The sequence below is a fragment of the Tamandua tetradactyla genome, chromosome 2 (assembly GCF_023851605.1).
Source record: "Tamandua tetradactyla isolate mTamTet1 chromosome 2, mTamTet1.pri, whole genome shotgun sequence".
In the NCBI taxonomy this organism is placed as follows: Eukaryota; Metazoa; Chordata; class Mammalia; order Pilosa; family Myrmecophagidae; genus Tamandua; species Tamandua tetradactyla.
In genome coordinates, this window is record NC_135328.1 from 167,315,538 (window position 1) to 167,340,901 (window position 25,364).

Here is a 25,364-nt window from a genome sequence, read left to right on the forward strand (position 1 = left end):
CTGCCATTCACTATCTGTGTGATGTTGAGTAAGTTACTACACCTTTTGGAGTCTCACTGTTCTCATCTTTAGTTGTTTTGTTTTTTCTATAATGCATGCCACAGCACTAGGCACATACTAAGTGCTCAATAATTGGTGGCAGTTATAATTATTCTGGCTCCTACAGTGCGAAACTGCACAGCATACTTCCATGTGGTAGCCTCAGGTCTCATCTGTAGCTGCTGCTCAGTTCCAATGTCCCATGGAATGGGTGCTCAGTAAGTGGTTGCTGAATAAAATGAATAAATCTAAAAAATTTAAATAATAACACCCACTTCATACAACAGGAGGACACATATATATATATATATATATATATATATATATATACACACACACACACACAAACACACACACAAACACACACACGCCCATAAAATAATAATTGTTGAGGAGAAGGTAGACAATAATATTAGTCCTTTCTCTTCTATCTTTGATTTTCATTCTATCAACCATCCAGTCTTTTCTGGGACGTTACACCTCTCCCTTTCCATTGGTTCCGGCCTTTCAGATTACAAATATGCTTAAGTCTCCCTTAATCTAAAAAACTTTCTTGGGTCCTGCTACTTCTCTCAAATTCTTATCCCATTATTCTTTAATTTAATTTCTCAACCCCAAACACTTTTTAATGAATAAGCCATACCTTTTGTTTTAGAAAAAATAAAAGAATCTCAGTTTATTCTTATTTTAAAAAGCAAATATTTACATAATTATTCAAGCAGGTCTGTATAGAGGTATTTCATTTCAAAATACATATTTTTTTCCTACTACAGTAATTCATCTCAAGAGAAATTTCATTATATATCTCCTACACAGTTCTAAACCAAGACAGCCAATATATTCAAATATGACCAGAGGCGGGGGGATGCTTCAGGCCAGTTCCTCATTAGAAGCCTCAGCATGGGGGCTCCAGAGACAAACGTAGAAGGTCTTCCAGGGAGAGCTGAAATGTTCAGATAAGTGAGTTCTGGAAAGAAGGGGCAGTTGACTGGCTCTGGTAGGCTCACCCCTGGGGTAGAGCAAAGAGAACAGACAGGGGAGTTCTGAGAGGCACCAGAGCTATCTAAACTCAGGGGGATGGAACCGAATGAGCAGTAGTGGTAATTGAGTTTCAGTTACCTGCAGGGTGGCGAAATAAAGTAGTAACTTCATCTGCTTGACATGGGGGGAAGTTTATAGGTGTCCTTGGCATACTCAGAGTGAAATCCATCCCCCTTTCACTGTGTTGGGTGATGGCAATCGCACAGCGCTTCCTAGTGACAGCCAGCAGGCATACTGTGAGGCAGCACCAGCACACTACAGATAATGAAGCATGCTCTTGCAGGCCTGTCTCCCAAACTCTGTCTGAAGGAAGAGCACCATGGGAAAATTTCACACAGCTAGTTTCAGCCATCACCCAAATTCAAAAGGGTCTTTGAATGGCAGAGAAAGGCCCGTTTTCCTCTCTGCTCAGCTCAGGATTGGAAGCATCCTCAGGTCATTTTTTGTGGGTCTGTACAAACGTGCCGACTGGCAGTGAGCCGTTCTTCACCTGAGCCCGGATTTCAGCTCGGTGCTTTAATGTGAAGACCATGGCTCTTACCATCCGCCGGTATGGCCCATTAATGAGGCGGGAGCAGAGATGAAACGTTTCCCGCTCAATATTTTCAACCAGTAGGTGATCCATCTAAAAAACAGCAAAATTATCAAATTAGGGCCTTGCACTGCATAAGGATTAAAAGCAAGAGAAACTGAAGCACTGTGTTCAGAAACCTTCATTAATCAACTGAAATTCAAGGACATCCACTTCCTGTCACAAGAGAAACAGGAAGAGCAAATTAATTCCACCCTGGCAATTAAGGAACAAGGCCATGTGCTTTGTGACAGGGACCTCATTCACAACCCCTGCCGGGTGGTAATATTTGCCATTATAACCGGAAACTGGCCTGAACTAAGCAATGGTATGGGGCCCTGTACTTTACCAACCAGGAAATGAAGACTAAGGATAATAAATCAGTTTAACAGTTTATACTTTTTGTTTGTTTTTAAAGTGCCTTTTAACCCCTTATATCATTTTAGAAACACTGAGTCTGGACCCTAACATGCATATAAAGCAGTTTAAACATCATTTTTCACATTTACTGCTTATTCTCACATTATCTCATATTACAGGTGAAGAAACAGGTACAACAAGGTAAAGGTTCAAGGTCCTTCAGCTATTAAGAATCAGAGTTGGGACTCTGACCTAAACCTTGTGACTCTAAAATTCATGTTTCTTTCCCTTCACCACACATTCCCAGAGACTATTTGAATTTGGGGAGACCTCTGCAGGTACGGTTAACCAGATCAGGCGTAGGGAATACAACTGTGGTCTTGCTCAGGCTTATGCCCCTCCTAAGGTCACAGATATAATCAAAGCAGGACTGGCTGAGGCTCTGTCCATATGGTCTGGATTCAGATCAGATTGGGCAGCTGGACAGAGACCTCTCTCAAGTCTACTTTCCTTTCTAAGCCTATTGGCCAAGATTCCCTCCCTCAATCCTGCCCATGGTTCAACCTGAGCACTCTAAGCTGCTTTCAGGCACCTCTGTACCTTTGCACAGACATGTGCATCCTCAGCAAGGCACACCTTTCCCTGGAAAAAACACTCCTATTTATATACCAAAGACCAGCTCGAAGGACTAAAAGTTCTTCTTTGGGGCAGCCACAATGTCCTGAGCTTCCTTTAGTGATTATCATAATATATTATAATCTACCTTTTTTTTTTGTAGATGATATGATATATTATGATATATATATATATCATAATACATATATATTATGACTGAGTTCCCTGAAAACAGGAAATGAGTTTCCCTTTCTCATTAATTTCTTTCCTCCCTAACCCAGCTACTCATTCAAATATTTATTCCACATTTATTAAGTGCCAGGCTCTGTGCTTGGGGCACAGGAAAAATGCAATGAACAAGATGGATACAGTCCTTGACTTCATGGAGAGCACTGTCCAGCACGAGACAAATGTACTGAGTACTAGGAAAGAGGAAAGGAGTGAGGACTGTGGGAGCATGGCTCCAGCAAAAGGACCCAACTCAGGAGGGCAGGGTCTGTCTGCAGAGGAAATGAAGTCAGCCCAAGTCCTGGAGAAGGAGCAGGACTTGGCCCAAAGAAGTGGGTGTTTGCTTTGTATATATACTTTTCTGTATATGTACTATATTTCAAAATCGAACCTGGGTCTCCAGCATGGCAGGCAAGAATTCTGCCACTGGGCCACCGTCACACCACCCTATACTTCAATTTTAAAAGAAAAGCTAAAAAACAAAACAAAACAAAACAAAAACCTACCCCAAATAAAAAAGGATCACTAGACATTTGATAAAATGTCTATGTCTTAACATGAAAGCAGACCAAACAAACAGAAAAAAGGAACTTGGAGGAAGTAAAGATGAAGTAGGGAGAGAAATGAGATGGAGAAAAGGGGAGTAGAGAGAGACAGAGAACGGATATTAGAATATACTAGCCTAGATGTTTGCAAGTTTGTGGTCCTTCTGACTGACTGACACATGCCTGTCCAGGATTCAATCAAATACCTGAGTATTTCCAATCCCTAGGTAGGCCCTAGCCTAGTCCCAGGCCTGAGGCAGCTCTAGGATCAGATGACATTAGTAGTCTGGGAAGGTGGCTGGCTATCTGCACCAACATTTGTCCAGTAACGTTTGCCTGAGTGGATCCTCATACCAGTGTGAGCAGTGTCAGTCACTGACTATTTGGAGCTTGAGTTAAGGCAACAGACAAGGATAAAAAAGTCCTTTTTTTTTTTTGAAGAGAAGAGTTGTCAAGGGAAGAAGGGTATGTGTATGTTTCTAAAACAGATCAAGGCCATGCCATCACATTACAGCACATGTACATACAAACACATATACATGGTGGAGACACCCAGCAAAAAAGACCTGACTGACCCCTGCCTTTCAGAACTTATAACCTAAAAAGGAAACAGCATAACAGTATACAGATAACCATGGAGCAGTGTGACAGGTGCTAAACCAGAGGTGTGATGGGGTAAACAGCAAATATTTAACATTTCTTCAAGCATGCCTACTGTTAAATGAAGGCTAACCAGAATGAAGAAATAAAAATGCTTCTGTGATGGTAAAGTATAAATATAAGGGAAAATGATTCATTGTGAACTGTGTTTGTAACAGTTACTGCACATGGTAAAGCAAGTCTATCTTGTAACTGCCTTTGGGTAAACCAAAACTAGGTAAGTTGTTGAGTCCTTTCCAATGGGTCCTAACTTGGTGCTTTAGGTAAGTTTTTTTTGGTGGAAGGACAAGGGTTGGACTGAAACCTTCAGAAAAAGGGGTTGTGCCATGACATACGTCTATATGAATGGGAACGAAAACTGAAAAAGCGTAAGAAACCTAAGGATTTATTTAGGGGCTACCTCCTTTCTTCTGTGTGTCTCATGATCTGCCTGGTCTTTTTCTCATGTCTTTGCTCCTCTCCTTATTTACTTACTACCAATTCCAACTGCCTAATTCCCTCTCCCTGTTTTAAATATTTTCTCTCTACCCACAGCTTCTCCCTTCTAACTTCTCTAATATCCCTTCTGTTTCAACACTCCCAACTAACTGTTGTATTCTTGGTATTTCCTAGTTCATATCTCTCAGAGACAAAGAACCTGATTTACCTTCCTTATCTATTTGTTCCTATGAGTTGAGTATGTATTATTCAATTGTCTAATCGTAGACCAACTGGCCATGGCTGGGGAAAGATAGAGAACACGACCACCTAAAGGTGTCCTTCATCAAGGACCCTGTAGACTTAGAAGGAAATGGTGTCATAATCAATTAGTGATGTCTGCTACATCTGTAAGCAATTTAAAAGAAGGGGAACAAGGTCTTCTTCCCATATTTACTTTAGAAAACTTCTCACACTGCATTGAGAAATGCACATAGACAAATTCTTTTATTTGTCTATCTATCTTTTAAGACTGTGATCAACTCTAGGGCTGGTGCCATGCTGTGTTCATTTTTGAATTCCCCACATCTCACATAGAAACTGGTACATAGTAAGTGTTCAAGAAATATTTATTAAATGAATGTCCTTTCTCCTCATACATACCCTCCTCCTTCCCTGCACTTCCAATAACATCATATATATAGGAGATAAGATATAAAATATATTTCTTTTTCATGTGTATTTTCTAGTTAGCAAAATCGCATGCCTCCTACAAAGGCCCAGTTCAGCTACCATCTCTTCCATGACACCTTCCAAAATTGCCCCATCAGATTTAACTGCTTCTTCCTTCGTGTGGCCACCACATTTGTTAACACCACTACTTCAAACATATTTCGTCCTGTCTTGTATTTTGGTCATTTATAAGCTCTCAGCCTAGAGATAATAAGCTTTCTCAGGATAGAGAATATAACTAATTTATGTTTATATCCTCCCCTAGCACTTAGCATGGTACCTGGTACCTAGGAGAGCCTCACTAAACATGTTGAATCGCCTATCCACTAGAAGCAAACTTTATGTGGTTTTTTTAATAGTATGACTAGATCTGTTCTTGTCTACCCACATTCTTTTTGACCACTTGACTACACTTATGAGAGCTGGTCAAAGTCAGGGGTGCCGTCCGAGGCCATTAAATAAAGCAAAAACTAACAGTTCCATATGGGGATGTACCCCTGACCTGGATCTCATTAGCAACATCTGACAACCAACTGAGCCAACCAGCCAGTGTTTCATAACTCTTAATGATATAGGCTCACTTTGAGAGTCAGGTTCATTTTTTAATGACATAATAGGAAAATGATCACAGGCCGTGAGGTAGGAAGGAGAGTGGATAATGAGGAAGGGGAAGTAAGAGAATGACACCACAGGGAATGTCATATGAGGAAAGATCTAAAAGACGAGGAAGAACAAAGACGATCCAGAAGGGAGAAAGTAAAGGGGAATGGAGCCTGGGTCTCAATGATGGAGTTTTTATTCATCTATTCCATTATTCCAAGAACAAGGAAACAATCCACAAATCTAGAAAGCAAGATCTGTAGGGTAATAAAGAGATGTGCCTTTTGACTGTGCACATGCTCTTTATCTGTGGCTTTCATTACAAAAATATATGACTAAAACAAATAATACGGAAACATTTTGAAACATACCGAGTAGATTTGGTATTTATAAAAGCACATGCTTGAATCAAATTGTAAAGGTTTTTAAGTAAGTCAAAAGGCCAATAACTTACTCAGTGGTATACTACTGCCTGATAAAGTACATTAATGGAGATTTGATGTCTGATTTGAATGTATTCAACATTGGTTACTGTCAAAGATCAGATACTGGATTAGATGGTTCATTGATTTACCCTGATAGGAACTGTCTCAGAAGACGATAGGTGCTAAGAGTTAACCTTATGTAAAACTTTCTGCTTATATTCTCTGACATACAAAACTGATAAAAATACCATCAAATGTTGTTTATGCAAGAAAAAATATTTTTTTTTTTTGGCCAAGGAAGACAGTAAGATGCATGCTTTTAATTTTTAAAATTTACTCTTTGGGAACAAAATCATTCAGCTTTGCTTAATCTGATATTTTTTCCAATTACACTGGAAAGCACTAACGAATGTATCACTTTTTAAACTTTGCTTTGTAACACTTGAGTGCTTACTACTTGATGTGCCGTTTAAAGGATAATTAATGGATAAACTAAACGGATAATTATTATGGAGTTTAATATAGCAGGCAAACTGCTCATTAATCCTTACAAGCATAGCTTCGTTATAATCATTTACTTAAAAAGATACCACAGGGAACTGGTATTTACCACTACATTAACTATGCATTATATACCTACACTGTATGTTTCTACAATAATTTGGGTTTATTTAAAAAATAAACTTTATTTAAAGATCAAATAGCAAGTCTTGTCAGCTAATCAATACTCTGGAAAATCAGACTTACAATTTTAATTGTTCTCCCTTCCTCTCAAAGGTTTAACATTACTATTAAGCTTCCTTTAGGAAAGTTGAGCAATCATACAGCATTCAATTAAAAATAATATGGACTATCAAAAAAACTATCAAAAAACATTAAAAATAATAAACATGAAAAAAGAAATATAGAAAAAGATTTACAAAATAACACAAATATTGATCAAGATTAAAGAAACGACACAAATGCAAATAATTATATGAATTTCCACAGTGTTAATCAATAAAAATATCTTGGAACATTTGGCATATAATTGTTTCTAATAAATCTAGGATAAGCATAACTTGCCCAATATTCATTTAAAGAGCTATAATAATTTACATAAAAGGAAATGCACCAAAATGTTAACAAGATTATGTCTGGGTGGTAGGACCAATGATGAATTTTTTTTCCTTTCTTAATTCTTCTAATTTCCTATCTTAAGTTTGTATTTAAAAATCCAAAGCTGTATTTGGAAAAAGTAAGTGATATACCACAAGTCCCTTTATCTCTCTTTTGTGGCTGAATAATTGTGATAGAAAAGTTAAAATATTTTTTTAGAGAATACAGAGACAGATCTAACATTTAAACAAGACTTCTGCATTGCTTCTTTCATTAATAATATTAAATTGTTCCTTAAGGGTACTTAATAGAGATACTGTGGAGAGAAGAAAAAATATGGATGTTATATGTCTAGTTTTCCAGAGTATTAATTAGCCTATAAGATTTGCTTTTTGGTGAGGAGGAGGATTAACATTACCATTAATAAGCTGAAATCCTTCTAGCTTATGTATCTCAAACTGCTAACAGCACCTAAAGCTAGCTATGAAGATGATAGGGAATGTTTATCCAATTGATATTATGCCTCCCAACTGGAAGGATGGGTATTGGCAATAAATGGAGGAATGGAGTCTTTCCAATTGACAGCTATTTGTTTTGCCATTAATATTCCCATAACAGAGTCCATCCCAGAATTTTTGCTTTAGTGCAAAGAGAAAGAATTTTAAATGGGAAGGAACGAATATTTATTAGATGACTTTTAATCACACCAGGCACTATACTATTCCTTTCAATAAAGGCTCATTTAACCTTTACAATAACCTTAGAAAGTAAGAATTATGATCCTCATTTTACAGATAAGAAAACTAAGTCTCAGAGTCTTAAGGATTTGTCTAAAGTGTACAACCAGTAGTACATACTAGAGCCTTTAAGACCTAAATACAGGTCTTGCAAGTTCGAAAGCTCACACTGTTTCTGCAACACCACCTCCCAGAACTGTGCTTATAAAATCCAGAGTCCGTAAAGAATAACCAGTTAGAATAAAGCCATCACACTAAGACTACAAAAGCTCAACATGAAAACATGAAGCTCATTTAACCAAGAGGGCCCAGTAATCACTTTCCCACCAGGACATTACCTCTAATTCCAAGGCTTTTGAGAGTAATTTCTGGGCATTTTTTCTGAACATCTCAGTTTTGGGATCACTCCGGACTTCAATAGATGGTCTATTTGTATGTTTTTCAATGAAAGTTCTCCACTCAGTATAAACTTCTCTGGCAAGACAAGCCACTTCTGAATCTGGGTGTTTACGCATCTTGTTCACAGTATGACCTAGAACAAAAGAAGAGAAACCCAAAGAAAGGTTGCTTTGTCTTCTTTTTAAAAAATACAGGACTAGGGCAATGAGACGGTGGCTCAGTGGCAGAGCTCTTGCCTGCCATGCTGGAGACCTGGGTTCGATTCCCAGTGCCTGTCCATGGACAACAAAAACAAAAAACAGGACTAGATGAACTTATGTGGGGCATGAAGAAAGTCATTCATGTACCTAAGGATGTAAAGGCTCTGGTGAGAATGAAGACCATTTCACAAAGATATTCACTAGGGTAGAATCACTGTAGCCAGTGAATAAGTCATAAAATAGAAGTTTGATCAATAAATATTAAAACGGAACAACTGAGGCATCAACTCCTTAATCCAAAAATTATAATAAAAGAAAATGAATTAAGCATTTATCTTGTCTTTTTGGAACATATTATATTTCAGCATAACAAAAGAGCCCTAGTTTTTGAGGGCACGTTCTTTATTCAGCCAATAAATGTGAAAAGTTGACAGACTTAGAAAATCACCATTTTGTAGCCCTTGATGAAACAAGTAATTCAGGCAACAATCATCAGTGGATGAACTCATTCAATGAAAGACTGATGGGAAAATTTATAATGGGGATGAGCTGTCTCATCTCTCCACTGATCAATCTTGGTATCTGTAAGAGTGAGAGTATCAGTTATAGGTACTATTTCACAACCCTACCTAAAAAGTTGTCTTATACCCTCTTCCAAAAGAAAAGAAAAATAAGATTCTAATTAGTCATTCAAAGCCAACCTCTATAAGAAAGGTAACAGACAGAGGAATAAATTAGAGTATAAAGAAATACACAAATTCAGAATGTGAGACCTTCTATAGGACTATAACATGGTTTCTTTAACAGCTAATGGCATTTTTTAAAAAGAGGGGTAGGGCTAGGAACTGCTATAGATTTAAAGAGATTTAAGAGTCCAAACAACCAAATGCAATGTGTGGTTCAAATCCTGATTCAAACAAACCAATGGTTAAAAGATATTTTGTGCAACTTAGGATAAAGATAAGGCGTAAAATACTCCAGGGTGCCCTTCCCCAACAGAATCTTTGAACAACTACTGAAAACTAGCAGAACCACCTTACTCAAAACTCTGGAAAAGAGACAAAGGGTTGTACTAACTAGGTGAGTGCTGAATCAAGAAAATGCAGCTTTAAAAATGGAAGAAGCTAGTAGCACCCCTACTGGCCCCTCGCCAGTAAAAAAGTGAAAAGAGCTTAAGAGACCCGTGGGACACCATCAAGCATTCCAATAGATACATTATGGGAGTCCCAGGAGAAGGAGCAAGAGAAAAAGTGCAGTACAAATATTCAGAGAAATAATGGCAGAAAACTTCCCAAATTCAACAGAGGACATAAAAGCCCATCAAATCCCAAACAGGATAAATCAGAATCATGCCTAAACACACAGGAGTTGTAGTGGCTTGGAGCTATGTACCCCAGCAAAACAAGTTCTTAAACTTAATCCCTTCCTGTGGGTGTGGAACTTCTAGAAGTTATGTCAGTTAAAATGTGGCCAAACAAATCAGGTTGGGCTTTAATCTGGATTACTGGAGTTCTTTACAAATAGAGTGAAAGTCAGGCAGGAAGAAAACCACAAGGAACAGCTGGAAGATGGAAGTTAATAGAACCGGGAAGAGAAAGAAGCTACAAGAGGACACAATGTGTACAGCCACATGACAGAAAAGCCAAGAACCAAGGATCGCTAGCAGCCAGCCCACTAGACCACCACAGCCTTCTGGGAGAAAGCATTGCCTCGGATGATGTCTTGATTTTGGACCTCTCCTAACATTCAATACTATGAACCAATAAATTCCCACTGTTTAAACTCACTTTATGGTATCTGTTTTGGCAGTGAGCAAACTACAACAGTAATCAAACTGTCGAATGCCAAGGGCAAAGGAGAGAGTTCTGGAAGCTTCAAAATAAAAGCAACACATAATATACAAGACAGCTCTAAATAAGATAAAGTGGCTATTGCTCATCAGGAACCATGGAGGCAAGAAGGCAGTGGGATGAAATATTTAGAGGGCTGAAAGAAAATGCCAGCTAAGAGTTTTAGATCTAGTGAGGCTTTCTTTCAAAAGTGAGGGAGAAATAAAGTCATTCCCAATTAAAGGCTGGTGAATTTGTCACCATTAGACCCACCCTACCAGCAATGCTAAAGGGAGTTATTCAGACTGAAAAGATACTAGACAGTAGATTAAAGCAGCATAAAGAAACAAAGAGTTCTGGTAATTATAAATGCAGGCGTTCTAGTTTGCTAGCTGCCTGAATGCAATATACCCAGAAACAGAATGGCTTTTAAAAAGGGGAATTTAATAAGTTCTAGTTTACAGTTCTAAGGCTGAGATAATGTCCCAATTAAAGCAAGTCTATAGAAATGTCCAATCAAAGGTATCCAGGGAAAGATAGCTTGGTTCAAGAGCCCGATGAAGTTCAGGGTTTCTCTCTCATCTGAGAAGGCACATGGAGAACACAGTCATGGTTTCTCCCTCAGGTGGAAGGGCACATGGTGGGCACACGGTGAGCAGAGCATCATGTGCTAGCTTCTTCTCCTGGCTTCCTGTTTCATGAAGTTCCCTGGGAGATATTTTACTTCTTCATCTCCAAAGGTCGCTGGCTGGTGGACTCTGCTTCTCGTTTGTGGCTATGTCGTTCTGCTCTGCTCTCTCTGAATTGCTCATTCTCCAAAATGTTTCCTCTTTTATAGGATTTCAGAAACTAATCAAGACCCACACAAATGGGTGGAGACACACCTCTACCTAATCCAGCTCAACAACACTGATTACATCACATCTCCAGGGAGATGATCTAATTACAGTTTCAAACATACAATATTGAATAGGGATTAGAAGAAATGGCTGCCTTTACAAAATGGGATTAGGATTAAAACATGGCTTTTCTAGGGTATATACATCATTTCAAACCAGCACAGCCAGTATTATTACATCATATTTTTTTTTGGTACGTTACTCCCTCCATTTTTTACTTCTTACAGATTCTATAATGCAAATGAATAAAAAGTAATGATAAACCTGGTTTTGGACATAAAGTGTATAAAGATATAATTTGTAACAAGAGGGCTGTAAGAAGCTCATGGTATTGAGGTCAAAAGTTGGTACCAAATTTCAAATGTAATTGTTATATTACATTTTAGCCCACAGTGATTACAAAGAATATATCTGAAATATATATATATACAGATAGAAATAAGAAGGAACTCAAAATGGTACAAGAAAATCAAATAAATGTGGAAGTAGGCATTGATGGAACAATTGAAGGACAAAAAGGTATAAGACTTACAAAGACCATATTGCAAAATAGCAAAAAAAGAGTCTTGTATTGTCAATAGCTACTTTAAATGCCAATGGATTAAACATTCCAGTCAAAAGGCAGAGAATTAGAGAATGAATAAAAAAGCATGACCAAACTATATGCTATTTATAAGAGACTAATCTTAAATTCAAAGACACAGGTAAGTTGAAAAGTAATAGCAAAAAACATATCATGTAAACAGGAACCAAAAGAGAGTATAGGTAGCTATATTAATATCAGATAAAGTAGACATTAAATGAAAGACTGTTACAAGGGACCAAGCAGTCATTATAAACTGATAAAGGGGCCAATTCCACAAGAAGACATAATAATTATAAATACATATGCACCTAATGGTAGAGCCCCCACATATATTAAGTAAATACTGACAGACTTGAAGAGAGAAACAGACATTTGTACACTAATAACAGGAGACTTCAACGTACCACTTTCAATAATGGAGAGAACATCTAGACAGATGATCTACGGAAATAGAAGACTTGAATGATATTCTAAACCAATTAGACCTAACAGACTTATATAGAAAACTTCACCCAACAGCCGCAAAACAAATTCTGCTCTAGTACACTTAAGATAAACGGACCTAATCAAAATTAAAATCTTTTGTGTATCAAAGGACTTGATCATGAAAATAAAAAGACAGCCTAGAGAATGGGAGAAAACATTTGGAAACCACATATCTGACAAGGGCTTAATATCCAGAATATATAAAGAAATCCTACAACCCAACAAAAAGACAACCCAATTAAAAAAATGGACAAAGACTTGAATAGGTATTTCTCCAAAGAAGATATACAAATGACCAAAAAGCACATGAAAGGATGCATAACATCATTAGCCATTAGGGAAATGCAACTCAAAACCACAAAAAGATACCATTTCGCAAGCACTAGAATGGCTACTCTTAAAGACAGAAAATTACAAGGGTTGAGAGGATATGGAGAAACAGGAACACTCACTCATTGCTGGTGAGAATGTCAATGGTATAGCTGGTATGGAAAACTGTTTGGGGTTCCTCAGAAAGTTAAGTATAGACTTACCATATGACGTGGCACTCTCACTTCTAGGTATATACCCAAAAGAAATGAAAGCAAGGACTTGAACAGATATTTGCACACCAATTCTCTTAGCGGCATTATTCACAATTGCCAAAAGATGGGTACAACCCAAGTGTTCATCAAGAGATGAATGAATAAACAAAATGTGGTCTATACATTCAATAGAATATTATTCAGCCATAAAAAAGAATAATGCTCTGATACATTTTAGAACATAGATCAACCCTGAAGACATCATGTTGAGTGAAATAAGCCAGACACAAAAAAACAAATACTGTATGATCTCCCTGATACGAAACAATCAGAATAAGTAAATTCATAATGTTAGAAGCTTAAATACAGGTTATCATGTAGTAGGGTAGGTGTCGGGAATGGGGAGTTAATGTGTAGTAGTCAGGTTCAGGTGTCAACTTGGCCAGGTGAAGGTGCCAGGTAAAGTTCTATTGCTGTGGACATGAGCCAATGACATGTGATGCACATCTGTCACTGATTACATCCGTAGTCGGCTAGAAGGCATGCTTGATGCAATGAATGATGGTTAATTTAATTGGCTGGATGCTTAAATGAGAGAGCTCAACATAGCACAGCCTAAGCAGCTCAGCATACCTCATCATCTCAGCACTTGCAGCACTTGCAGCACTTGCAGGCCTTTGGAGATGCAGAAAGGAATCACCCCAGGGAAAGTTGTTGGAACCCAGAGGCCTGCACAGAAGGCCAGCAGAGATTGCTCTGTGCCTCCCATGTAAGAAGGAACCTCGGTTGAAAGTTAGCTGCCTTTCCTCTGAAGAACTATATGTTTTTAACTAAATAAAATTCCCTTTTATTAAAAGCCAATCCAGAATGCCAGGTGTGTTGCATTCTGGCAGCTTTGGCAGACTAGGACATAATGCTTAATTGGTACAGAATTTCTTTTGGAGTGATGGAGAAGTTTTGGTAATGGATGATGGTGATGGTAGTATAACATTGTGAATATAATGATTACTGCTGCATTATATATTTGAATGTGGTTGAAGGGGAAATTTCAGGTTATATATTTGTTACTAGAATAAAATAAAATAAAAAAAATAGTACTGTACAACACAAATAGTGAACCTTAACGTAAGCTAGGATTATAGTTACTAGTATAATTATAATATTATTTTATCATGTAATAAAGGTAACATATTAATGTAAAGTGTTAATAATTGGGAAAACCCTGCATGGGAATGCAAATGAGAAATCTATTTTCCACATAATTTTTCTGTAAATCTACAAGCTCTCAAATAAAAATTCTTTAAAAAAGATATTTTGAGGTAAGAAATATGAATATATACTGAGCATTAAATTATGCCAAGGAATTATTGTTAATTAAGTATAACACTGGCATTGTGGTTATGTAATAAATATATCCATATTTTTTTAGAACTGCATATAAAGAATGTAGAACTGAAATGATACGAGGTTGAGATTCTGCTTTAAAGTACTTCAGGAAGAAAACAAAAACAACAAAATGGAAAGATGAAGTGTGGCAAAGGTGTGAATCTGAGTGAAGGATATATGGGGATTTGTTATACTACTCTCTCTGTTTTTGCATATGCTTGAGATTTTCATAATAAAAATTGAAAAAAAAAAGGGAGGGAAAGTAAAAGCAATCAATACGCAAAAATGCCTAGAAAAAAATAAATACCTAGAAAAGCCAAAGAAATCAACTAAATACTTAGAATTAAAAGTTCAAACATGGAAGAATAGAAGATAGATATTGTTTACAAATAGCTTTCTTCTATCAGTAATAACCACTTAGAATACAATAGGGGGGAAATCTTGCTTAAAATAATAAAAAATTTAACCACATAGTAATTCTTTAACAAGGAGGGGCAGGTGGCGTGAGTATATCCATTAACAAAAGTTGGGGGTTATGAGTAGCACATGTACTGTGTGTGTGTGTGTGTAGGCCTCCTTAAATGCTCTGAATTGCTCCCTTTTCTCAATCGCTATTAACACTACCCTTGCCTGTCTCTTCAATACAGGTCCCTCTGCCTAAGTTTAGTACCCTTTAACGCCATCTTCCATACTGCAGCCAGAGTGGCCTTTATTTAATCTTATCGTCATTTCTTTTAGGGACATGTTTCCCTAAAACATGCATCTGACCATTTCACTCTTCCACTTAAGTCCTTTAACCTTGCATCAAAACTGTTACCTTGTCTCATAAGTCCTTCATGATCTGCCCCCTTCTCACATACTTCCTGGCTTCATTTCCAACTGTTATCCCACTATCATCTTATACGCCAGCTACCTGCAGCTACTAAAAAACACTTCAATATTTTTTCCTTGTCTCTTTATTTATTTATTTTAAAATTTATTTTATTTATTAAACATACCAACATACAAACACAAACATTCTTACCATATGATCGTTTCATTTTACATATATAATCAGTAATTCACAATATCATCACATAGTTGTATATTCATCATCATGATCATCTTAGAACATTTACATCAATTCAGAAAAAGAAATAAAAAGAAAACAGAAAAAAATTTATACATACCATACCCCTTACCCCTCCTTTTCATTGATCACTAGCATTTCAATCTACTAAATTTACTTTAACATTTGTTTCCCCTATTATTTATTTTTAATCCATATGTTTTACTCATTTGCCCATAAAGTAGATAAAAGAAGCATCAGACACAAGGTTTTCACAATCACACAGTCACACTGCGAAAGCTATATCATTATACAATCATCTTCAAGAAACATGGCTACTGGAACACAGCTCTACATTTTCAGGCACTTCCCTCCAGCCTCTCCATTACACCTTAACTAAAAAGGTGATATCTATTTAATGCATAAGAATAACCTCCAGGATAACCTCTTGAATCTGTTTGGAATCTCTCAGCCATTGACACTTTATTTTGTCTCATTTCTCTCTTCCCCCTTTCAGTAGAGAAGGTTTTCTCAATCCCTTGGTTCTGAGTCCCACCTCATTCTAGGATTTCTGTCCCACATTGCCAGGAAGGTCCACACCCCTGGGAGTCATGCCCCACATAGAGAGGGGGAGGAGAGTGAGTTTGCTTGTCTTGTTGGCTGAGAGAGAGAGGCCACATCTGAGCAACAAAAGAGGTTCTCTTGGGGGTGACTCTTAGGCTTAAATTTAAGTAGGTTTGCTTATCCTTTGCAGGGTTAAGTTTCATATGAACAAACCCCAAGATTGGGCTATGCCTCTTGCTTTGGTTGTCCCCACTGCTTGTGAGAATATCAAGAATTCTCCACTTGGGGAAGCTTGTCTTTTTATTTTTGAACATATAATCCAAAGAACATTTTCTTTACCTGGAATACTCTTTCCTTTTTACCTGGCTAACTTCAATTCAGGCTTTAAGACTCAGTCCAAGAGTCCCCTTCCAGGAAGACTTGGTTGGGTAGTCCTCTTCTATGCTTCCTTCGCACCTTGTGCTTCTGTTCATCACAGTAATTATTATACTTAGCTGTAACTGTCTGATCAATTATCTTTTTTGCCACCAAAGTGAGCTCCTGAGGGCAAGGGCTATGACATATCTATCTTTTTATCACCAGTAGTGAGCACGGTGGCAGGGGGTGGGAGTAGGGAGGTAAGTGTTCAATGAATGTCGGTTGAATGAGAGACCTATGTGAAGAATAACATAAAGTTTTACTAAAGTATATAAGAGAAGATGTGAATAAAAGGGGGAAAATACACCATACTATATGCTGGAAAGATCAGCACAAAGATGTCAATCCTTAAAGAAATTAATTTGTAGATTTTATGTAATCTCAATAAAAAACCTCAATAGGATTTTTTATTGAATACAATAAAATATTTCTAGATTAATCTTAGAAACAGAATGGGTAAGACTATAAAATACCATTTGTGAAAGAGGAGATAAGAGGTGCAACTAGCCTATAAGGTATTATAACATATATAAAGTAACAGTAATTAAAAGTATTTGGACTGGCACCAAAAAATAGGGCTAGATCCAAACAGCGTCAAGAGGTTATGCTGGAGGTTATTCTTACGCATTAAATAGATATCACCTTTTTAGTTAAGGCTGGAGGGAACTGCCTGAAAATGTAGAGCTGTGTTCCAATAGCTATGTTTCTTGAAGATGATTATATAATGATATAGCTTTCGCAATGTGACTGTGTGAATGTGAAAACCTTGTGTCTGATGCTTCTTTCATCTACCTTATGGACAGAAGGGTAAAACATACGGATTAAAAATAAACAAATAATAGGGGAAACAAATGTTAAAATAAATTTAGTAGATTGAAATGCTAGGATCAATGAAAGGGAGGGGTAAGGGATACGGTATGTATGAATTTTTTTTCTGTTTTCTTTTTATTTCTTTTTCTGAATGCAAATGTTCTAAGAAATGATCATGATGAATATACAACTATGTGATAAAAAAAGAATGTTCATATTGTATGTTGATTGGTTTTATTAATAAAAATTAAAAAAATAGAGATAGATCTTTAGAATAATAAATGAAGCTCAGAAATTGAATAGAGTAGAATAGAAAAGAAAATAAAAGGTATCACTGAACAAAGAGAAGGGAAAGGATTTAAATTTGGGAAAATGGTCAAAACATTTAGAAAATTTCTCACGGTATGCCACTTGCATAGTCCAGCATTTGCTTGATTCACTTTTTCTGCATATGTTAACTGAAGGCCAACTATTAGTGCTAGGTAGATATTAAGCACTAGTCATGTAGGATTGAACAAGATACTGTCCCTGCTTTAAAGGTGAAAAAGAAATGTAACTTTGAAGAGAAGACAAAAGGTAACATAATATTGAATGTCTTTAAATAACTTCTCACTCACCAATTATTTATCAATAATTTTTTCATCTCACTTTTTTACTGACTAGGGAAAGGAGTACATAAATACTCATCACATGGAGAAGAAGGGGAAGGAATGCAGAGCAGTAATTAGAAATCTCAAGGTGTTTCCCAACTGGCAGTGCTCAGTAAAGTGCTTCTGAAACACATATCACTTAAAAGCTGGAATTACCACTGGGTACTTTACTTTCTGGATAGAGTTCTCCATATTCTTGAGATTATTTGTCCAGCAAGCAATTTTTTTGTGCTGTTGGTCATGGTCGTAGATACTAAAAATACAAAGATAAATAAGATGCTGCAGGACCCCAGAGACTTAAATTCAGGTCACTGGAATACTTTCACTGAGCATCTACTCTATATTTGGTGCTAAGACACAGTACTTGGAATTTAATCCACACCTACTCTGCCAACATGTACGAAGAAGATATACGTAGAAAGGTAGTCATTCCAGTACTATCTGTAATATAAAAAGCTACAAACAGTCTATATGCTCATCAGGAAGGGTTAAGTTACTAGTTAAATACAGTCCATTCAAACAATTAATACCATGCAGCCATTAAAGACCCATATAGCACTACATGTAGTAATGTGGAAAGAGGATCACTTTATTCAGTTAAGTGGGGGAAAAAAAGCAGTACTCAGAAAAGTATGTATAATAGGAGGCAATATTTATTTTTAAAATTATGTATGTATGTATGTACCCACACATATTTTTATCCTTATATGCAGAGAAAAAAGCCTAAAGGATTTTATACTGAAATTATTAGCAGGGGTCTCCTCTGAGTAGCGCATTTATCGATACAATTCAGCTCATAATCTAGTGGGGTGGCTCAACATGAAAGCTATTCTAATAGCTCAGGCTGTGCTATAATAGAGAAGCATGCAGGTTATTGGACTAGAGAGCGTTCCTTCGTATGTTCTCTTCCCTATCCTTTCTTATGCCAAGAAAGGTACTGTTGACCCAGATCCAGAAGCACCTCAAAAAGAGCGCTCTCTTACTTGTCAAATCTACTGGACCTTCTCCACCGACCTTACTTGATCTCTACAGCATCTGACACTGCAGCCTCCTTCCTTTCTGAAATATTCTCTCCCACTGTTTTTTGAAATACCACCTGTTAACTAGTTCTCTTCTTCCTTCTCTATCTCTTCTGCTGGCACCTCACCCCATTCACAACCTTTAATTATCTGTGAACTTTAATTATTGTCCTTGGCCTCTTTTCTTTTTCCATTTGCCTTCCCTAAGTAACTTACCTACTCCTGTGTTCCAACTACTACCTGCAAGCAGGTAACTTTCAACAATGTATCTCTATTCCAAAGATTTCCACTGGGCACACCACCCCCTCATCCAGTTTCCCACTGGACATCTCTATTTGCTTATTCAGCAAGCATCTCTAACTCAACATATTTTTAATGGAAAAAAGGAATTCATCATCGTTTCCCCCAAGTCTCTCCTCATCTTGTACTTCTTGTCACACAATAGCACTACCATCCATCCATCATTTTAGGCTCCACTGTTCTCTCACCCTCATGTTCATTTCTCCATCCAAGTTCTACATGTACACTTTATTATTTCATATATCCTTTCCTTCTTCCTCACCTTCCTTTCCATTCTCACTGCTGCTCTGATTCAGGTCCTCATCAACTCTCTCTCTTTTTTTTTAATTTATTTATTAATTTAAAAAAATTTAACGAACTAAAATATTAACATATATAATCAGTAATTCACAATATCATCACTTAATTGCATATTCATCATTTCTTAGAACACTTGCATCAATTCAGAAAAAGAAATAAAAGAACAGAAAAAGAAATAAAATGAAATAGAAAAAAAAAATTGTACATACCATACCCCTTTTTCCTTGCTTTCATTAGCACTTCAAACTAAATTTATTTTAACATTTGTTCCCACTATTATTTATTTTTATTCCATATGTTTTACTTGTCTGTTGACAAGGTAGATAAAAGGAGCATCAGACACAAGGTTTTCACAATCACATAGTCACATTGTGAAAGCTGTATCATTATACAATCGTCTCCAAGAAATATGGCTACTGGAACACAGCTCTACATTTTCAGGCAGTTCCCTCCAGCCTCTCCATTACATCTTGGATAACAAGGTGATATCTACTTAATGCATAAGAATAACCTCCAGGATAACCTCTTGACTCTGTTTGGAATCTTTCAGCCATTGACACTTTGTCTCATTTCACTCTTCCCCCTTTTGGTCCAGAAGGTTTTCTCAATCCCTTGATGCTGGGTCTCAACTCATTCTAGAGTTTTTCTCAATTCCTTGATGCTGAATCTCAACTCATTCTGGGATTTCTGTCCCACGCTGCCAGGAAGATCCACACCCCTGGTAGTCATGTCCCACGCAGACAGGGGGAGGGTGGTGAGTCTGCTTGCTGTGTTGGCTGGAGAGAGAGGCCACATCTGAGCAAGAGTTTCTCTTGGGAGTGACTCTTAGGCCTAATTTTAAGTAGGCTTGACCTATCCTTTATGGGGTTAAGTTTCATATGAACAAACCCCAAGACTGGGGGCTCAGCCTATAGCTTTGGTTGTCCACACTGCTTGTGAGAATATCAAGAATTCAACTTGGGGAAGTTGAGTTTTCCCCCGTTCTCACCATTCCCCAAAGGGGACTTTGCAAATACTTTTCCACTCACTGATCAAATTACTTTGGGATTCATCAGGGCATCACCTGAACAAACCAACAAAATCTCATGTCCTATACAAAGTTCCATGTACTTAAGGTGTTCAATCAACTATCTACATAAGTTATATTAGGAGATGCACTAGTCAAAATATAGATTTGTACCAAATAAACATTTTTTGCTTTAGTCTCACAATGTTGTGAAATTTTAAACTATTAAGTACCATCTATTTTCAGCACACTGCACTAATGACATTCTCTTGTTCTTCCTCATGCAAAAACATTTTTAAATTTGTACATTTAGTCACTATCATTATACACTCTAGGCATTCCTAGATTACACCATTTCAATCTTTATCGTCTATCTTTCTTTGTGATTTCATTATGCCCCAGCCCTCCTCCCTCTATCATTCTCATATGCAGCTTCATTCAGTGTTTTAACATAATTGTATTACAGTTAGGTAATATTGTGCTGTCCATGTCTGAGTTTTTATATTCAGTCCTGTTGCACAGTCTGTATCCCTTCAGCTCCAATTACCCAATATCTTACCCTATTTCTATCTCCTGATGGTCTCTGTTACCAAGGAAATATTCCAAGTTTATTCACTAATGTCAGTTCATATCAGTGAGACCATACAGTATTTGTCCTTCTGTTTCTGGCTAATCACACTCAGCACAATGTCCTTAAGGTCCATTCATGTTGTTACATACTTAACAGCTTTATTCTGTCTTACAGCTGCATAATATTCCATCTTATGTAAATGTCACAGTTTGTTTAGCCAACTGTCTGTTGATGGACATTTGGCTGTTTCCATCTCTTGGTAATTGTTAATAATGCTGCTATAAACATTGGTGTGTAAATGTCCATTTGTGTCCTTGGCCTCGTGTCCTTTGAGTAGAGACAGCATATAGATGGGTCCTGTCTTTTAATCCATTCTGCCAGACTATGTCTTTTGATAGGAGAGTTTAATCCATTAACATTCAGTGTTATTACTGCATGGGTAGTACTTTCTTCTACTATTTTGCCTTCTGGATTTTATATGTCATATCTCATTTTCCTTCTTTTTACCTTTACTCATAGTCTTCATTTCTACACTCTTCTCCACACCTCTCTCTTCTGTCTTCGTATCTGTCTCTAGTGTTCCCTTTAGTATTTCTTGCAGAGCTGGTCTCTTGGTCACAAATTCTCTCAGTGATTTTTTGTCTGAAAATGTTTTAATTTCTCCCTCATTTTTGAAGGACAATTTTGCTGGATATAGAATTCTTGGTTGGCAATTTTTCTCTTTGAATAATTTAAATATATTATCCCACTGTCTTCTCGCCTCCATGGTTTCTGCTGAGAGATCTGTGCATAGTCTTATTGGACTTCTCTTGTATGTGATGGATTGCTTTTCTCTTGCTGCTTTCAAGATCCTCTCTTTCTCTTTGACCTCTGACATTCTGATTATTAAATGTCTTGGAGTATGTCTATTTGGATCTATTCTCTTTGGGGTACGCTGCCCTTCTTGGATCTGTAACTTTAAGTCTTTCATAATAGTTGGGAAATTTTCAGTGATAATTTCCTCCATTAGTTTTTCTCCTCCTTTTCCCTTCTCTTCTCCTTCTGGGACACCCACAATACGTATATTCATGCGCTTCATATTGTCTTTCAATTCCCTGAGTCCCTGCTCATATTTTTCCATTTTTCCCTATAGTTTCTGTTTCTTTTCAGATTTCAGATGTTCCATACTCCAGTTCAGAAATCCTATGTTCTGTCTCTCGAACTCTATCATTGTAGGTTTCCATTGTTTTTTTCATCTCTTCTACTGTGTCTTTCATTCCCATAAGTTCTGTGATTTGTTTTTTCAGACTTTCAGTTTCTTCTTTTTGTTCTTTCCTTGCCTTCTTTATATCCTCCCTCAATTCATTCATTTGGTTTTTGATGAGGTTTTCCATGTCTGTTCATACATTCTGAATTAAATGTTTCAGCTCCTGTATGTCATTTGAATTGTTGGTTTGTTCCTTTGACTGGGCCATATCTTCAATTTCCCTAGTGTGATTTGTTATTTTTTGCTGGTGTCTAGGCATTTAATTACCTTAATTAGTTTATTCTGGAGATTGTTTTCACTTCTTTTATCTAGGGTTTTCTTGCTGGATGAATTTGTTGTCTATCTGTTCTTTGACATTCCGTTCAGCTTTATCTGGACTTTTAGCTTAAGTTTTGTTTAACAGAGGAGAATTTTTCAGTTCTTGTTTTCTTGTTTCTTGCCCTGCTTGTGTGGTGCCTTCCCCCCCCCCCCACACACTTAGGAGGGTCTACTTAGATATTATAGACCCCAGCCAGATTTTCCCAGACCAAACTGGCCTTCTACCAGGAGGAAAGAGTCACCTGCGTTGGTTTTCCCTGAGAGTGAGACCCAGCAGGTTGAAAGACTTTCCTGTGAAGTCTCTGGACTCTGTTTTTCGTATCCTGCCCTTGTGTGGCGCTTGTCTGACTGCAGGTCCCACCAGCATAAGATGATGTGGTACCTTTAACTTTGGCAGACACTCCCTGCTGGGGGCATGGTGGAGACAGAGGAGAGGTTGTAGGCTGGTTTTAATGGCTTCAAATTGCCAAGCCCTGGGGTCTGAATTCCTTGAGGGAGGGATTCCACCTGAGTTGGGCTTGACCCCTCCCCTGGGGAAGGCACAGGCTCCAGACAAGCCTCCAAAAGAGCTCACTTCTGCCTATGCCTAGGGCAGCTGCAGCCTGTAAAGTCCTGCCACTGTATCCAGAGGCAGTCAAGCCTTTGTAGATACACAGCCACAAAAACCTCTGTTTCCTTCTTTTTTTTTTTTTCTCCCCCCTTTTTCTGTCAGTCCCGCCCCTTTGGCGCTGGGGCAAAAATGAGCAACCTCTGTTTTGATCAGGTTCACCTAAGCTGGGGGCCTATTTTTAGTAGTCAGAATTTGTTAATTAGTTCCACAATGGCATTTGATTGTGCCCAGTTCCTGCTGCTGGTAAAGTCTTTTCCTTTCCCCTCTGGGAAGCGGCCTGTGGGGGAGGAGTGCTGGCCACCACAGCTTTGGGAACTCACGGTTCTGGGGGGTGCTTGCAGCCGGTCCAGCTGGTCCAGACTGGGGTACGCTATGTGTCTGGTCAGTGACGTGGCCCCAGGAGCTGTTCTGTACTGTTTCTGGTTATTTAGTAGTTGTTCTGGAGGACGAACTAAAACGCGCACGTTGTTAAGCCACCATCTTGACCTGGAACCTCATCACCTCTTAATAGGTATATTATGATAGTTTACTAATCAACCTCTGTTCCATTCTGGTCCTCTTCAATTCATCCTCTATACTGAAGTCAGAATGACTTTCAAAACACAATTTGAGTACATCACTCTGTTACCAACAGGGTCCTTATGGCTCTCTGTAGGCCTCAAATTCCTTTGCAAGGTATAGCATTCAGATTCTAGATGACCTAGAACCACTTCTGGTCTTACCTGTCACCATGTTACTCTCTTTCCTCCCTCCCCTGATACCTAGCTCTCTCACCTCTTTGCTTCCATGTGCTAAATTTTAGCATAGAGAGAAGTTTCCATGTTCCTGTTTTAGGGTCATTGCTATCTGGCCTTCTCACATTTATGAGCCTTACTTAACTCACACTGTTCCTTCTAATTATTTAAAGGTCCATTTTCCCCTCTAAAGTGTAAACATCTTGAGGGCAGAACCTGCACCAAACTCCAAGTTATACTCCTAGCTTCCTCTATAGTGCCTAACACAGAATAGACATTTGATAACTTTTTGATGAACTGAATCAAATAGTTAAATAAAAAGTCATTTATATTTGGCTTTCAGATTGGTTTTGTACTAACATTTGAATATGGATGTAGTTGATTGAGAAAATCACACAATTGTAAATAAAATAATGGCACTATATTTCAGAGAATTGAATCCAGAGGCAGGGAAAATGAAAGGTTGCTATTGTTACCCATTGCTGAAAATTCTCCAGGCTTCCTATGAATTACCTCATTCAATTTTTACAATCAAACAATGAATTAAATACTATTATATTTCTTTATATATGAGGGAACTGAAGCCTCACAGTTTATAAGTGTGAAAGCCAGGATTTGAACATAAGCAGCCTGATTCCAGAGCCTTCACACTTATTCTCTAATACCCCACACCTCTGCATTATTAGGGACTGGCACACTAGAAGTGTTTAATATAACTTTACTGAGATAATGTTGTTCACCCACTTATTGGTATGCCCAAATGAGACAAACAAGTGGTCAAAGGGCAGAGGACTGCAATTCTCAGGCCAGGGCAGTGAGGAAGTAGATCTCACAGAAACTCCCAAGGACTCCTACTCCCACTGTTCAGGCAACTGTGCCAACATCAGGGAAACCAGCCTATGAAGAGCAAAGCTATAAGGGAGCCCACAAGCCAGCAGAAGTCTCCAAAGAAAAGTGCCAGCAGGAAAGGCAATCCAGTCTGAGGCAGGAAGAAAGAAGAAGAAAAGGAGTTTGGGGAATCCCTTTTTAAAAGAAATAAGGCAGAATCATAAACTTAGATCACAAAAGGAATTCCATGATAATAATAATAAAAGCTAGCCACTGTGTTTTACGTATCTCAGCTTGTTTAATCCTCAGAACAACCCTAAGAGAAAATTGTTATTATTATTCCCCATTATAAAGGTAAAGAACCTCAGGTACTAAGTAAGAGGATAAGTAATTTTTGCTGAAGGACACAGCAATTAAGAAGCAGGGCCAGGTTTCCAACTTAGGCAGACCTGCTCCAAAGCCCATGCTTTAAACTTCTATACTGTATTGCCTCTGGCAATCATAGTCCTATCTCCTCATGATTCAGATGAAAAAAAAAAAGAGGCTCCATGACCTTTCTCCAAGGT

The 25,364-nt window shown here is 37.7% G+C and overlaps 1 protein-coding gene across 4 annotated transcripts in view; it reads right to left on the bottom strand.

Moving 5' to 3' along the window:
- Positions 1-393: 393 nt before the first annotated feature.
- Positions 394-25,364, bottom strand: part of TCEANC2 (transcription elongation factor A N-terminal and central domain containing 2) — a 59,805-nt gene continuing 34,834 nt past the window's right edge. For all 4 annotated transcript variants that reach the window (XM_077149569.1, XM_077149566.1, XM_077149568.1 and 1 more), the window contains 2 exons: positions 8,407-8,600; positions 394-1,705 (listed from right to left, as the gene is read on the bottom strand). In XM_077149569.1, coding sequence (XP_077005684.1) covers positions 1,517-1,705; positions 8,407-8,600 — 383 coding nt within the window. In that variant the 3' untranslated portion in view covers positions 394-1,516. The remainder of the gene's footprint in view (positions 1,706-8,406; positions 8,601-25,364) is intronic.